Raw genomic sequence first — 15,091 nt, 5'->3', positions numbered from 1 at the left:
TATTATAGATTACATTCCTCTGCTCTCTGATTTTTACTGTAGTGTCCTAACTATTATCATCTTTTACTAGAGATGCTCTTATCTTGTAACTATTCATTGGCCATTTTTCTAACATTTCAAGTATTCGTTATTCCTCACTGCTCTTAACTTGATGTATCATTACTTCAATCCATTTGGTGGTTAGCTTGCGCCCTAACACGTCTCTTACTGATTTTTGTCCTTATTCTTCCTTTTTAACAATTTATGTTTCCAAAGGACATGACTTTTGTTCCTTATCCTAAGGCATCCTATGAGTAGCTTTCCTATAGCACTTAATCTACGCATCTTGTTCGAGATCTTCACTCTTCTTATGACCTCAGTGGTCAACACCTATGCATTCCTTATAACACTCCAAATTCCCAATTTACTTTGAGTCATAACTAAGGTACTTAGACCGACCTCTATCCATCTTATGTAACTAGTTAGGTAGAGTTTCCTCCAAGGGCCAAGTGTACCATTTATCAACATTGGAAAGTGAACTGGGTCTCTTCTCTTATATAACAAAAGTGTTTATATTTCCTGACAACTCAGTCCATGCTACTTTATCGTTTCCCACTCCTTCTCTGGAATGGAAATATTAGACTTCTTCCTAAAGCTTCTTAGTATGTGGCCTACTTCTGACACATTGGCACTTAGATTGATGCTCTACTACTCCTTTAATCTATCATCTCATAATAACCTGTTTTAAGCATCTCTTAGTGTGTTCCTAGCATACTTATTCCTTCTTATCCTCATCATTATAATTAGCTTTACCGAGCTTTCTTCCTGTCCTTCGGATCTTATCCGCTTCCTTTTTCCTGTTTCTACTATTGTTGATATCTTTTCAACCTGCTGTACTTATTCCTTAATCTTAGTTTTATCTCACCCTTACACCTTTTCCTTCAAGGATGTCCATCCCATCATCAACTTTAACTTTCTTTTTATTTCTTAGTCTTATCTTGATTATTAGTTCTATTACTTCGAGAATTCTAATCATACGATTGACTCTTACTAGCATATTCTTCACATTATGTAACACTTGTAATTAACCATAGCAAATTCTTTTTGTATCCCCTTTCTCAACTTAACTATCAGAACATTATTATTCCCTACCAGCCTTAGTAGGAAATTGCTCATCCTAGATGGATAGGAGCCCTAGAAACTATAAGTTCTATCTGAACTAACACGGCTGTGGGAAATGTGTGCCACGTGTTCATTCTCCTTAATATAAATTGGAAGCCACTGCACAATTTTTCTCTCTCCTCTTTCTCTCTCTTCGAAACTCGCCGGAAACCTCCATGGAACGGAGCACCGCCAGTCGAGATGGGAAGCCCGTGGTCCCAGGAGTTGAGCGCCACCCTCCACTGGCCGGAATGCCACTGGAAATCGCCGGAATCGCGCCTGAAAGGACATGGCTGCTGCACACATTAAGGCCTCCCTTCGCCGCCGTTCGCTGTCCATGGGGGTTGCCAGCGCCACTGGGGAACTGCTGGAAGCTCGCCGAACCTTTGCCGACCGTCGCCCGCCACTGGGTCGGCTGGAGACGCAGTGAACGGAGAGGGAGAGGGAGAGAGACAGGAGGAAGAGAAAGAGAGATAGGAGAGGAGGCTGTTTGTAAATTTTTTTTTTTAACTCTGTTCTTTTTTTTTAACTTTTAATTTTATTGAAATCCCTAACTTTTCTTGTTTGTTCACATAGGTCCCTAATCTTCCTTTAATACATTTAAATTGATAATAATAACAATGTTAATAATAATAATTATTATTATTATTATGTGTATTAAATTAATAATAATTTAATTAAACTATATTATGATAATTAATTTAATATTAATGTATAAAACTAACCATTTCAATTAAAATTGGACTGTTTAGTAATTATAAATTAGGTGAATACTATTAAATTAATATTTTAATACCATATATAAAATTTTAAAACTTGTATTTTAAAATTCAGGTCATTACAATAAGTGAGTGCATGGGATGCCTTGAATATTCAATAATATTAAAATCATAAATAAAATCAATATTTACTCACAGATTAACTAGAAGCTACAGTGGCAGTTGAGTGAAGGAGGATGGCTGATCCTGATCACCTAAACAGTTATATTATAAATTTATCAGTAGTAACTTCAAAACAAGACTTTAAAGAGACAAAAGACATCTTAATTTATGTCAAAAATCTAGCAAATTTTTTCATGTACCTATGACCTACCCAATAAGTAAAGTGGTTCAAATCAAACTTCTAAAATGACAAGTTTCAAACCTACATCTCAACAATATCGCATGGCCCCTCCAAACCAGACAAAACTCACATACTCATAAACTTTAGTTGTAGTCTGATATTCTGTAAAAATTATTCAAATTAGCTCTAAAAATTCTATAATTTTACCCATGGTCCTTAACAATGCTATAAGGCTACTACAAAAGAATTATAATTTTCTAGTCACCCACGAATATTTTATAGATTTTTATTCGAAACCTGACACTAGGCAATTAAGGGAATTGAGAGTTTGGGTTTACCTACGTCAATTCTGACTCTAGAAACGCGTTTGGGGCATTTGAAAATAGTTGGGGGAGGGGGGGGAGCCCGCCTGTTCATTCCGAAAATGCAGATCGGGTGCCGGTGGAATTTTAGCGAAACGAAAGTTTCTACGCGAAGCCCATAATAATAGGAGTTATAATATAATTTTTATTTAATTAAATAAGCTCATAAAAGGCTCAAAAAAATGCTACAAAGTTCATGGAATCCATCGGGTTTTTGGTATTAAAAAATTTTGAAATTTATATCACCGCAAAACTTTCACCAAGTAGAGCATGTTGGTACTCTTGAAATCTCTACGGGGTTCCCGGTTTGAGAAAAATCTAGCCCAAAAATTAAAATGGACTAAAACTTTTTGGGCTTAAATCGGACAAATCATTCAACAGAATTTATGTTTTTGGTGTATTTAGAAAGCTCTCGAAGAGTAGAACAAAATAGATGTAAGACCCCGTTTGATTGGTGGCCGGATCAGTCGAAATTTAGTCGGGAAGATGAAATAGTGTGATGCGCGTGGGGAGGGATTCAAGGTTGATTTTTCAGCGACAGGCCAACAGTGGGGAGGTGTCCAGGTGGGGCGCCAACAAGTGGGGGAGGGACTGGGGGTGGTTAGCCAGCGTGGGAGAAGGGAGAGGAGAGAGAAAAATTAAAGAGAAGGGGAGGAGGTGCTGCACGTGGGAAAAGAGGAAGGAGAAAAAGAAAGGCAGTCCCATTCGATTGATCCAATCCGATCCTTTTAGATTCTGCTAGTTCGATTCAAGTGAACTGAAATTCGATATTTACTCTGTCATGAAACTCAAAACGAGGCCCGAAAATTTAGAAAAAATTACAAAAAATTTAGAAAAATTTTTAGAGTCCAAATATAATTTTTTAATTTGTCACTTTGTCTTTAAATTAATTTTTAAAAATTGATAAAATTTAGTATCTCAATAAATCAAACCCGATTTTAAAAATCTAAAAAATTCTAATTTAATTTTTATAATATTTAATACAATAAAATATTATAATTTATGTATAAAATAATTATTTAAAAATTGGAGCCTTACAAAAACATAGAAATAACAACTATAGGGGACGTTTGCTTATAATTTATTTATTATTTTTATATTTTTTAAACAAAAGGCAGAAATGATGAGATTTTTAGGGTCCGTTTGATTGTGAAAATAATTTTCTTTTCTTTATTATTTTTTAAAATTACAGTTTTTTTTTTATGAAAAAAATACTCAATAATAAAAAATTGTTTTTTACTTTTATTTTTTTAATATGAGATATTTATTTATTTTATAATGGTATGATTAATTTTGATACTATGAGTAAATATTTTCAAAATAAATTATTTAATTTTAGTTATGAAAAATTATAATATAATTTTGACAATAAAAAAGTTATTTTTTTATCTAACAATAATTGAGAAATAGATTTTTTTGTTATAAAAGAAAAGGAGAAAATATCAAATAACTAAAGCTTTTAAAATTTTCACAATGTTATCTGTAGGCCCTGTAAGCTAAAATGAGCTTGATTTTGATGATAACAAAACTTAATGAAATATACATTAACCTTTTGTGTATAAGTATTTGAAGTGATTTTATAGGTCATGATATGCAAAGATATTGATGGAAGGACTATTCTATTGACATGACTGATATAAAAGGAGTTTATCATCTTGTATAACACAAGACGAATCAAAGTCCATGAAGAAATATGATAGAAATTAAGCTCTTAGGTCCATTATACAAAATTGGAGAATTTATGCCATTTGAGACCTAAAATCAATTCTGTTTTTAGATTCAAGGGTTTAGAAAGTGTTTTTATATCATTCCTAAGGTTTTTGAATGGTCAAAATAATTTTTACAACATTTCTTTAAAAACTCAAAATTTCAATTTTTAAGTCAGGCAGTAGCGAAATTAGTTAACCCGTTGCGAAAATTAGTTAACTAGTTTTGATGTCTAAAATTCTCTGTCTTACAAAACTAGTTAACCGGTGAAAATTTTAGTTAACTATTTTTATGACCTGACCTGACTCAACTCTGCTGTACGACTTTCTAAGCAATAACGGCTAGTTTTTTGAAAATTAAAGAGCCGTTGGACACACTCTTCAGCAGACGTTTTTTGCAATGAAAAGCACCTATAAAAGGCATCATTTACTACAATTCTAACTAATGAAAGTGCTCTTATTCATAGTGAATTTATTGTGGTATTTTTGAAGCTTTCATTCAATTACTCTTGGCAAATCTTCTCTCTCAATCTTCTAGCATTAAATTCTGTATTTGAGAGTTATTGAGAGTGATTTCTTCTACACCAAAACCTATTTAAGGTTGTGGAAGTGTGAGGACACACTTGTGGAAGGTTTTCAAGCACCTTGTGAAGCTTGTGGGAGGTTTTCAAGCACCTTGTGAAGCTTGTGGTCTTTTGTGGGAAGCAAATACGTTGTAAAGGTCCTCAAGCACCTGGGAAGCTTGTTGATATTGTAAAGGCTTTGAATCTTGCCTGTTGAAAAGATCAAATAGTGGAGTGACTCTCAAAGTGGGACTTTGGGAAGAGTGGATGTAGGCCAAGAGAAATTTGAACCACTATAAACATTGTGTTTGATTCTCTTCTTCCCTTAACTCTTTAATTTTCAGCACTTTGATTTTCTGATTATATATTGAATGTGTTGAGAATTTGTTTTATTGAGCTAATATTGCAAACTTTGAATTATATGTGAGAAAATACACTTGATATCAAGTAATTATTTTGTGTATGAGCTAGTATTTGTGCATAACTTGATTGATTACTTAAATTACATCCTAGGAACAGAGTTATACATATACATAGAAGTGCAAAGCCTCAATTTTTCATTAAGTCTTGAGCAAGGACTAAAAAATTGTCTAAAGTGTCCAATTCACCCCCTCTTGGTTACTTTCTTTGGGACAACATTATCTAAAACTAAAAATTACTAAATAAATCTTGTATTTTTTTTTATATTTGTCTAATTACACCTTACCATCAACAAATCAGTTAATTAGCTAATAAAATGCCATGTCAGACGTCTTTAACTTCAATTAACCTAATTTAAACCTAATTAAGTCTAATAAAATAAAATAAAATAAAATAATAAAATAAAAGACAGAAGGTTTTGATAATTGAGGTATTTGAATGTAATCTTTTATCAAAATTTTTTTCTTAAACTAAGCTTTGATAAAAAAAACTTCAAAGTCATTTTCTTTTTGTTTTATTTTTTTTTATTTTATTTAATTAGAATTTAATTGAGTTAATTAAAGGATAAAGTACATCTAATATGATCGACCTTATTGACAGTAGAGTGTAATTGGACAAACATAAAAAGTATAAAAATTTATATATATATATATATATATATATATATATATATATATTAATTTAAGGTAGAATTGCAAAAAAAATGTTAAAAGTTCATATTTTTTAGTAATTTCCTCAAAGGAAAATAATGTGAAGCTATTTTTAAAATTTAATTAATTTTTAAAAATTTGAAAAATACATTTTCAAATATTTATATTAAAAAAATGGATACATGTTTCCTAAATTAAATTTGAGTTCCTTTTCGATTTTATAATAAGAGTCATAGAAGCAGACGGTTACTCTTATCATGTAGTATTGTAATTCATATGTTATTATGACCTTTTAAAAGTAACTTTAAACAAAAAAAAAAAGAAAGAAAAAGAAATTAATCATATTATTTACCTTTTTTTTTATGGTTCTTTTTATAAAGTGTAAATGAGTCGTGCAAATTAGTATTTCTATTTTATAAAAGTAGTTGAATTTAATTAAACACGAGAATTAAATGAAATCTAATTGTGCCAATGACAAACTCAAAATTAAATCCATCCTTAACCAATCTATGAATTGATTTTAGGCTTAAGTTTATTCATATTATATTATTATAATAAAAATATAATAGACTAAATTTACCTCAAAATCCGTCATTGTTGATTTTTCTTAAACAATGTATGGACCAAATTTAATACCGAATCATGTAATAAGTTAGAAGAAAATAAATGTTTAATCCTATATTTTTTTAGTACATAAAAATAATTAAATTATGAAAAAAAAAATTTGGGTCACTTGAAATTATTAAAAAAAAAAAAATTCATTGGTATTTTTAATGAATATGGTAATAGTAGACATCAATCCCTTTCATTACGTGATGAGTTCTGGGCATTTTCCACATATGAACAGATGACAACTTGTTGGTGTGGCATTTCTCTCCATTTTTAGCCACTCCCACTTCCCTTTAGCATACGCGTCTGTTGGCTTATTGGTGTATTTAATATATTACTTTTAAAATATTTATTAAGAAAATCAAATTATAATTAATAAAGAAGAAATATTATTATCCTTGCATTAACGTCATTGGATTTAAATTAAAAATCATACTAGCTAGAGAATAATAGATATGGCTCCAATCTGTTATTTTTATTTTTTCATATTTTTACTTTACAAATTATTAAAATTAAATATATTTTAAATATTTTTTCTATTGAGAAATGAAAAATAAACAATTTTCTTTTTAAATAAGGCCGGCTTAGATAATATTTTTTGTTAGGTAAGGGTTTCAATTATCCAATTGGCTTGCCATTACCTTATCATCATCAAAAATCATCAGTCCCCATTAGCATCTAATCACCTTAATTAATGAAAACAAGTAGCTAATTAAGATTGGTCTTATTATCAAAAATAAATAAATAAAGATTGGTCTTTCTCTCTCTCTCATTTTCTCCTTCTATGACTTTTGAGAAGAAACAATTGACCGTTAATGATCGTTACAGTAATAAACCAAGGTGGGACCCTCCCTTTGCCCAGCCGTGTGAGAAAGAAACTCGTGAAGAAGAAGCGCTAGGAGCGTTCCTCTCCTTCCTCACCATTCACATTCAACACCATCACCATTTCTCTGTTTCTACCTACCCGGAAAAAAAAAAAACAAAACTTTCTCCACCTATAAGAACAACTTTGATTCTTCAACACCTACCTAATAACCTCATAATCCTCATCAGAAATTCAGAATACCAACTGGGTATCTGCTATTTTCTATTGAGAATCACTCCTGCATGATCGTTTAGACACAGAAAAGAAGATAAAATTTTCAAAACTATGGGTTCTGAAGCAAGTCCTACACCTAGGCTCCCCCTGTTTTCGCTTCGAAGCAAGTCAAATGAGCCACAAGGGTTACCGACTCCACCTATCCATACCTTAGCCTCAGTTCCATTCCAGTGGGAGGAAGCACCAGGAAAGCCCCGACCCTGCACCACCACCAACGAGCAGCAGCCCAAGTCGAAGACTGCAAGATGCCTAGAGTTGCCTCCGAGGCTGTTATGTGAAGCCAAAGTCAATAACCTTCCCTCTCCTACCACTATCTTGGATGGACCTTATTTGGGTCACTCTCGGTCTCGCTCTAGGTCGCTGTCGTTTGGGAAAGGAATGTCGTCCTTTAGTAGCTTAGAGAACCTGGGCAGGAGAGGAAATAAGGGGAGAATGATATTTGGGTCTAGCCGGTGGGGGAGTTTTAGAAGGAATAAAGAGGTTGTTGAAGGCAGTGTTGACTTTTCATCTTCCCCAGTTTTTGATAGTGGTGATGGTGGTCTTAGTACAAAGGTGAAAATCACAAGGATTAGAAGGAAGTCCAGCTTCTTGAGTTTCTCTTCCACAAGATCACATTTGTGGGTAAGCGTACCAATTCTTTATTTTTTTTTTTAATGCAAAACACTATTTATAAATGGTGCTAATTAGTAATTAAGGAAGGTTAATGGTTCTTTCTTCCTCAGAAGCCATTGATTTTCTTGATTGATTCCTGGGGAAGTACTTCACTTGAAAAATTTCCAAAACAATGCGTGCGCCTTGGAAGCTTGTAAATATAGTTATTTCTCTTGAGAGTCATTTGGTTTCTTCAGGTTTTTGATGTTTAAAAGTGGTGTTTAATGATGAATTATTGTAATTTGTTACTGCAGACAAACATCTATGAAAGCTTTAAGCAGGTGGTCCCATGGAGACGTAGGCAGCAGAGAAATTGAGACAGATAATAAGCCAGTAATTTATCACCAAATGCCAACTTTTGATCTTCTAGACCTGGTAAAGTCCAATTCCAAGTGGTGTGCTCTAATTCCCCTGCCATGTTTGGTTGAAATTTTGTATATATAGGAACAATGTTGAAGACAATAGTTCCTGCTTAGTTAATTTGATAATGTAATAATATTTGGATAAATGCTGCCAACTTAGTATCATCTGATGTTTACTTAATATTACTAATGAATTTGCTTAAATGTCAACTGATACGATTAACTATTATTATGCATATACTTTTCTCAACCATTTGCCTATCAAGCTCATATAATTTATCTCTATAATTTTTGGCAACAATGATATGGTTATTTCTATGGGGATAATATGAATATAATGATATCTACTTAATTTATTGGAATAATTTTTATTATTTATAGTGATAAATATTATTGTATCTGCTGTTAAAGTGCGAGTAGAAAGATTGATAACAAAGAGGAAATTGAGATGCTTTCTTTGACTTAATCTCACTGCCCTATTGGCATGCTCTTACTAATTTTCCACTGCAGTGAAAACACTGGTGATGACTTTAATAAAAGATTAGCATTATGGAAGTTAATTATCCTGCAAAGATTTCAACAAAATTAAGGAGAATTTATCAACTTAACTAATAACTAAAAACACCTAGCAAAATCTAATCAGTATCCAATACTCATATATACCTTCATCTACAGAGCGTTGATTCTAATTATATTCCCTGCCTATATTTTTATATATATCATATATAAAATATACCCAATGTGTGCGCACCAAATGTCTAAAAAACTGCTTCCTCAAAGCAGCAAGTTTTCCCCTTTCTATTCCCTGTTTACGAAATAAAAGAAAAAACACATCAGCAAGAGGGTAAAGTCAAGCATGATGAGCTGCCAAGCACCTTTTCTTGTAATTTGCTTTGAAAATGGACTGCCTAAGCCTCTTTGTAGAATCATTCAGCTCCATATCTGGTTTTTTCTCTAGAAGCCTTTGATGCTCCTCTAGCATCACTATTTCATTAGTCAGCCCCATCTCCTGCATATGTTAATTTACACCCATTTAGTAATTACATCAAACAAGTTATGATCTCATATACATAAACAAACCCAAATTAAATTAAATATACCTTGACATTGCTGATAAGAGACTTCAAGCTCCTGATTTTTCTGTGAGGCCATCTCGTTATGCCGAGTTCTCTACATCTCTTCTTCAAAACAGTTAATCCCACCTTCATTTTCTTGGCTGCTTTCGTAATGGGCACATCAAAGTGCTTTCGAATCTCCACCAATTCTAATGGAGCAGATCTCTTCCTTCCACTTACTACCCTCTTTTCCTTTTCCTTGCTTGAAGTAGCTCCAAAATCATCATCACACTTAACAATGTTGTCTATGGTAGGCTTTGCGTCGACTACAACATCTTCATCCCAAGAATTGTTCCCCAAAAAGTAATCATTAATGTTCAGGTCTTGAAATCCGTCGAACCCAAAATTGGTATCATATGGTAAAGAGATAGAATCGAACTCCAAGATGCTCTCCAGTGATGGCAGTTCTGAAAGTCTGCATGCATATATGGCAGCAAAAAACAAAAGTAAAAAAATTGAAACTTAACATTATAATTATTCTACGTACTGCCATGTTCCAGGAGTAGTGGATAAGTGATGAAGAAAATTACTTTTCAAAGGATTCATCCATGAAGAAGCAATCAGTGTCATGTGTATTCTCTTTCTTTGGAATGTTCATTAGTTGTTCATTTCTTTTAGAATCCATTTGAGAGAGAGAGAGAGAGAGGATTGGTGATTTGGAGAGATGACAGAGGGGATGAGTTGCTGTTATAATATATATGGGGAGGGAAAATTCTATGGTACACGGGAGCAAATAAATTTAGTGTTGCCTTAATCGTATAAAAGCGAGTCCTCGTGCATTAAAAAGGTAGACTCTATCTATTTTCATGTAAGCGAGAGAGTGCGTGCACGGATAAATGGAATAATCCTTATAGGGAGGAGAAGGATATGGAGATTATTGGAGTTTGGACGTCTTATGAGAGTTACAAAAACTAAGTGAAATGTAGTAAATATGGCATTTATTAGAGGAACGATTACCAATCACTAATTATTACTACTAATCACTATATTTAGGGGACTGCATGATGCATGCATTCTCTTCTATATGAGAACATTTTAATTTTCCAATTTTTTTTTCTAATTCTTGCTTTTAAGGTAGATGAGTGGTCATACTAAACAAAGTCCCGAGAGTATTAGAGAAAATGTAAGAGTGATATCAATTGAGGATAAGTTGAGAGAAGAGAAATTGAGGTGGTTTGATCATGTAAAACGTAAATATACGGAGGCTCCAGTTAGACAAATAGAGTACATTAGGTTAGATGATAGAAAGAAAATGGATAGACCTAAACTGACTTAGAGGAGAGTAGTACAACATAACTTAGAAGCATTACATATTTCCAAGGATTTATTTCAAAATTGTTTAGAGTGGAGAAAGAGAATCTATATAGCCAACCCAAATTTTTGGGATAAAAACTTACTTGAATTGAGTTGAGTTTTTCTTTTAAATACATATGGAATTTAAAATTGAAATTAATAATGCAATTTAACATTAATTACTAGAACTCATTTTAATTATCAATGAACTTTAATATCAATTTCATTTGTGAAGCCTCTATTTTAGTATGAAGCTAATAAAAAATATATATTTTTTAATAAAATACAATTTTAATTCTTATACTTTTTAATTTTTAACATCCAACTTTTATTTTTTAATTATTTTTAATTGTTTTAGTTGAATTTAATAATTTTTAATTAAATTTATTAAAACAAGGCTGGATGAGAAAAATAAAAATATAAGCGCTCACAATAATTAAAAAAAATAAAATAAAATAAAGAGTACAAGGGCTTCAAGGCCTGTTTTTTAATTAAAAAAAAGGTGAAAAAAAAAATTTACTGATTTTGATTTGGATGAGGAGATTCATGTAATCAATGCATGAATGAATGTTGATGTCTATTCTTCCTGCCTTCTTCCACGTCTCACAGAAAGCATACCTCTTTCCATTGAGCTCTTTTCTCTTCCACTGATTTTTCTTTCTTAACCATGGGCAGGGGGGTTGCTCTCTGCTACCCTTCAGGTTCGTTGAAACCTTCCCTAGAATTGCAAAGGCAGTTCAAGGTCCAATTGAATGCACTCCACTTTATTTCCTCTCTCCCCCCCCCCCCCCCACCGTTAGAATTTTTACATATGCATGGATTTGCAGTATTGTTCAGTCGTATTCTTAGTTCTTACATTTGTTCTTGAAGATGATATACATATATATTCTGGAAGGTGACATGTTTTGATTTATAGTTTAAAGGTCGATCTGCAGTATTGTCTACAGTTTCTGAGTTGAACACAAGGGTTAAACATGCTGAATACATAACATAGCTTATGATAATTGATCGATTATAAAAAAATTATATAATAAAATCGATATATTTATAATAATTTAATTATAATTATTAATTATAATGAGATTTATATAAATTTTATTATAATTAATTATTATAATTAAATTATTAATATATAAATATACTCAACTCAACTAAGCCTTTATCCCAAAAATTTGGGGTCGGCTATATGGATTCGCTTTTTCCACTCTGAACGATTTTGGGTTAAATCCTCAGAAATGTGTAATGCTTCTAAGTCATGTTGTACTACTCTCCTCCAAGTTAATTTAGGTCTACCCCTTTTTTTCTTTCTATCCTCTAACCTAATGTGCTCTACTTGTCTAACTGGAGCATCCGTATGTCTACGATTCATATGACCAAACCACCTCAATCTCCCTTCTCTCAACTTATCTTCAATTGGCATCACTCCTACCTTTTCTCTGATACTCTCATTAAGGACTTTATCTAGTCTAGTATGGCCACTCATCCACCTTAACATTCTCATCTCTGCAACTCTTATCTTAGATGCATACGACTCTTTCAGTGCCCAACACTCACTACCATATAACATAGCCGGTCGTATGGCAGTACGGTAAAATTTTCCTTTTAATTTATTGGGAATCTTACGATCACATAAAACTCCCGTGGCACGTCTCCACTTCAACCATCCGGCTTTAATCCTATGACTAACATCCTCCTCACATCCCCCATCTACTTGAAGGACTGAGCCTAGATATTTAAAGTGATTACTTTGGGACAGTACCACCCCATTCAAACTAACTCCTTCCCTATCACGGTTTGGCCTTCACCGAACTTGCAATGCATGTATTACGTCTTCGTTCTACTTAACTTAAAACCCTTTGACTCTAGAGCACTTCTCCAAAGTTCTAGCTTCCTATTGACTCCTTCTCGTGTCTCATCTATCAGAACAATATCATCCGCAAACATCATGTACCAAGGAATACTCTCTTGTATATGTTTCGTCAGTTCATCTAAAACTAATGTAAAAGGTAAGGGCTTATGGTGATCCTTGGTGTAATCCAATTGAGATCGGAAAATCACTTGTGTCCCCTCCTTTGTGCGCACAATAGTAGTTGCTCCTTCATACATATCTTTCAATACTTGTATGTACCTAATAGATACCCTCTTTTGTTCTAACACATTCCATAAGATCTCTCTTGGAACACTATCATAAGCCTTCTCCAAATCAATAAAAACGATGTGTAGATCTTTCTTCCCATCTCTATATTTCTCCATCAAGCTTCTAATGAGAAAGATCGCTTCCATAGTTGAACGACCGGGCATGAAACCAAATTGATTGAGAGAGATAGAAGTATCATGACGTAGTCGATGCTCCACAACTCTCTCCCACAACTTCATAGTATGGCTCATGAGTTTAATTCCCCTATAGTTTGAGCAACTCTGTATGTCTCTCTTATTTTTAAAAATAGGTACTAAAATACTCTTCCTCCATTCATTAGGCATTTTCTTTGAGTTTAGAATCTTATTAAATAATTTAGTTAACCATGCCACTCCCATATCTCCCAAATACTTCCACACTTCAATTGGTATTTCATCGGGTCCACAGGCTTTACCCACTTTCATTCTCTTAAGTGCTTCCTTTACTTCTAAAGATCGAATCCTTCTAGTATAATTTACATTCTTTTCTATTGTTCTATAATCTATATTCACGCTATTACCATTTTGACTATTATTAAAGAGATCATTAAAATAATTTCTCCATCTTTCTTTAATGTCCTCATCTTTCACCAACACTTTTCCTTCTTTATCCTTAATGCACCTAACTTGATTGAGATCTTGACATTTCCTTTCTCTACTCCTTGCTAATCTATAAATATCTTTCTCCCCTTCTTTAGTTCCAAGTTTCTCATATAACTTTTCAAAGGCCTGTGCTCTTGCTTGACTAACTGCCTTTTTTGCCTCTTTCTTTGCTATCTTGTACTGTTCATATGCCTCATTATTATCACATTTAGGTAATTTCTTATACCATTCCCTTTTTCTCTTCACTGCCTTTTGTACTTCCTCATTCCACCACCATCTCTCTTTTGAGGGTGGTCCATGTCCTTTAGATTCTCCAAGTACTTTTCTAGCTACTTCTCTAATCTTTGATGCCATCTGTATCCACATATCATTGGCCTCCATATCTAGCTTCCATACTTCGGACTCGAGAAGCTCATTTTTGAACTTCACTTGCTTTACTCCTTTGAACTCCCACCACTTTGTTCGAGCTACACTATTTCTTCTAACCTTACTTGAATTGTTCCTAAACTTGACATCCAAGACCACCAACCTATGTTGACTTGTTAAAGCCTCTCCTGGAATGACCTTGCAATCCTTGCATAGAGCTCTATTTGTCTTCCTGGTTAAGAGGAAGTCGATTTGGCTTCTAGGTTGCCCACTTTTGAAAGTCACTAAATGTGACTCTCTTTTTATAAAGTAGGTATTTGCTAATATTATGTCGTATGCCATAGCAAAATCCAGGATGCTTTTTCCCTCCTCATTTCGACTGCCAAAACCAAAACCTCCATGAACATTCTCATAACCTTGCCTATCACTTCCTATATGTCCATTCAAATCTCCACCAATGAAAACGTTCTCTTCATTCGGTATGCTTTGCATTAAATCATCCATATCTTCCCAAAACCTTTGTTTACTCTCACTATCTAGTCCTATTTGTGGGGCATAAGCACTAACTATATTTATTGTTTCTCCTTCTAGTACTAGCTTTACTAGTATAATTCTATCTCCTACTCTTTTCACAGCTACTACTGCGTCTTTCAATGTTCTGTCTATGATTATAACAACTACGAAATTATATCTCTCATTTCAGGTAAACCACAGTTTGTACTGAATTACCCACTTCCTTACTTTTCTCTCCTACCCATTTAGTCTCCTGAATGCAAGCAATATTCACCCTTCTCCTTTCCAAGGTATCCACAAGCTCCATTAATTTTCCTGTAAGTGATCCAACATTCCAAGTACCAACCCTGATCCTCCTCCTATCCTGCTCCTTCCTAATTGGTCTCCTTCTATGATATCTTC

General features: G+C 33.2%; 2 protein-coding genes across 3 annotated transcripts; one reads left to right on the top strand and one right to left on the bottom strand.

Annotated features, from left to right (window-relative positions):
• The first annotated feature begins 7,414 nt into the window (after positions 1-7,414).
• LOC110635744 (uncharacterized protein At4g00950) lies at positions 7,415-8,874 on the top strand. Of its 2 annotated transcripts, XM_058138277.1 has the most exons (3): positions 7,415-8,232; positions 8,334-8,416; positions 8,517-8,874. In XM_058138277.1, the coding sequence occupies exons 1-3, from the start codon at positions 7,663-7,665 to the stop codon at positions 8,704-8,706; spliced, it is 843 nt and encodes a 280-aa protein (XP_057994260.1). In that variant the 5' UTR covers positions 7,415-7,662; the 3' UTR covers positions 8,707-8,874. The 2 variants fall into 2 exon arrangements, with proteins under 2 accessions (XP_057994260.1, XP_021640862.2); XM_021785170.2 differs by lacking the exon at positions 8,334-8,416 and having other exon boundaries at positions 7,422-8,232.
• Positions 8,875-9,007: 133 nt separating this feature from the next.
• Positions 9,008-10,563, bottom strand: LOC110635787 (protein RKD4-like). Its single transcript, XM_021785238.2, has 3 exons — positions 10,270-10,563; positions 9,725-10,154; positions 9,008-9,633 (listed from the first exon to the last, which is right to left on the bottom strand). The coding sequence occupies exons 1-3, from the start codon at positions 10,362-10,364 to the stop codon at positions 9,475-9,477; spliced, it is 684 nt and encodes a 227-aa protein (XP_021640930.2). The 5' UTR covers positions 10,365-10,563; the 3' UTR covers positions 9,008-9,474.
• Positions 10,564-15,091: the final 4,528 nt, after the last annotated feature.

The sequence above is a fragment of the Hevea brasiliensis genome, chromosome 16 (assembly GCF_030052815.1).
Source record: "Hevea brasiliensis isolate MT/VB/25A 57/8 chromosome 16, ASM3005281v1, whole genome shotgun sequence".
In the NCBI taxonomy this organism is placed as follows: Eukaryota; Viridiplantae; Streptophyta; class Magnoliopsida; order Malpighiales; family Euphorbiaceae; genus Hevea; species Hevea brasiliensis.
This window is presented reverse-complemented; position numbering and strand designations above follow the sequence as displayed.

Excerpts from the sequence above, each read along its gene's own strand:
- LOC110635744 (XM_058138277.1), top strand. The coding sequence starts at position 7,663 with ATGGGTTCTGAAGCAAGTCCTACACCTAGGCTCCCCCTGTTTTCGCTT. Across the intron at positions 8,233-8,333 it reads CCACAAGATCACATTTGTGG|AAGCCATTGATTTTCTTGAT; the intron begins GTAAGCGTACCA and ends TTTCTTCCTCAG. Across the intron at positions 8,417-8,516 it reads TGCGTGCGCCTTGGAAGCTT|ACAAACATCTATGAAAGCTT; the intron begins GTAAATATAGTT and ends TTGTTACTGCAG.
- LOC110635787 (XM_021785238.2), bottom strand. The coding sequence starts at position 10,364 with ATGGATTCTAAAAGAAATGAACAACTAATGAACATTCCAAAGAAAGAG. Across the intron at positions 10,155-10,269 it reads ATGGATGAATCCTTTGAAAA|ACTTTCAGAACTGCCATCAC; the intron begins GTAATTTTCTTC and ends ATATGCATGCAG. Across the intron at positions 9,634-9,724 it reads CTCTTATCAGCAATGTCAAG|GAGATGGGGCTGACTAATGA; the intron begins GTATATTTAATT and ends TAACATATGCAG.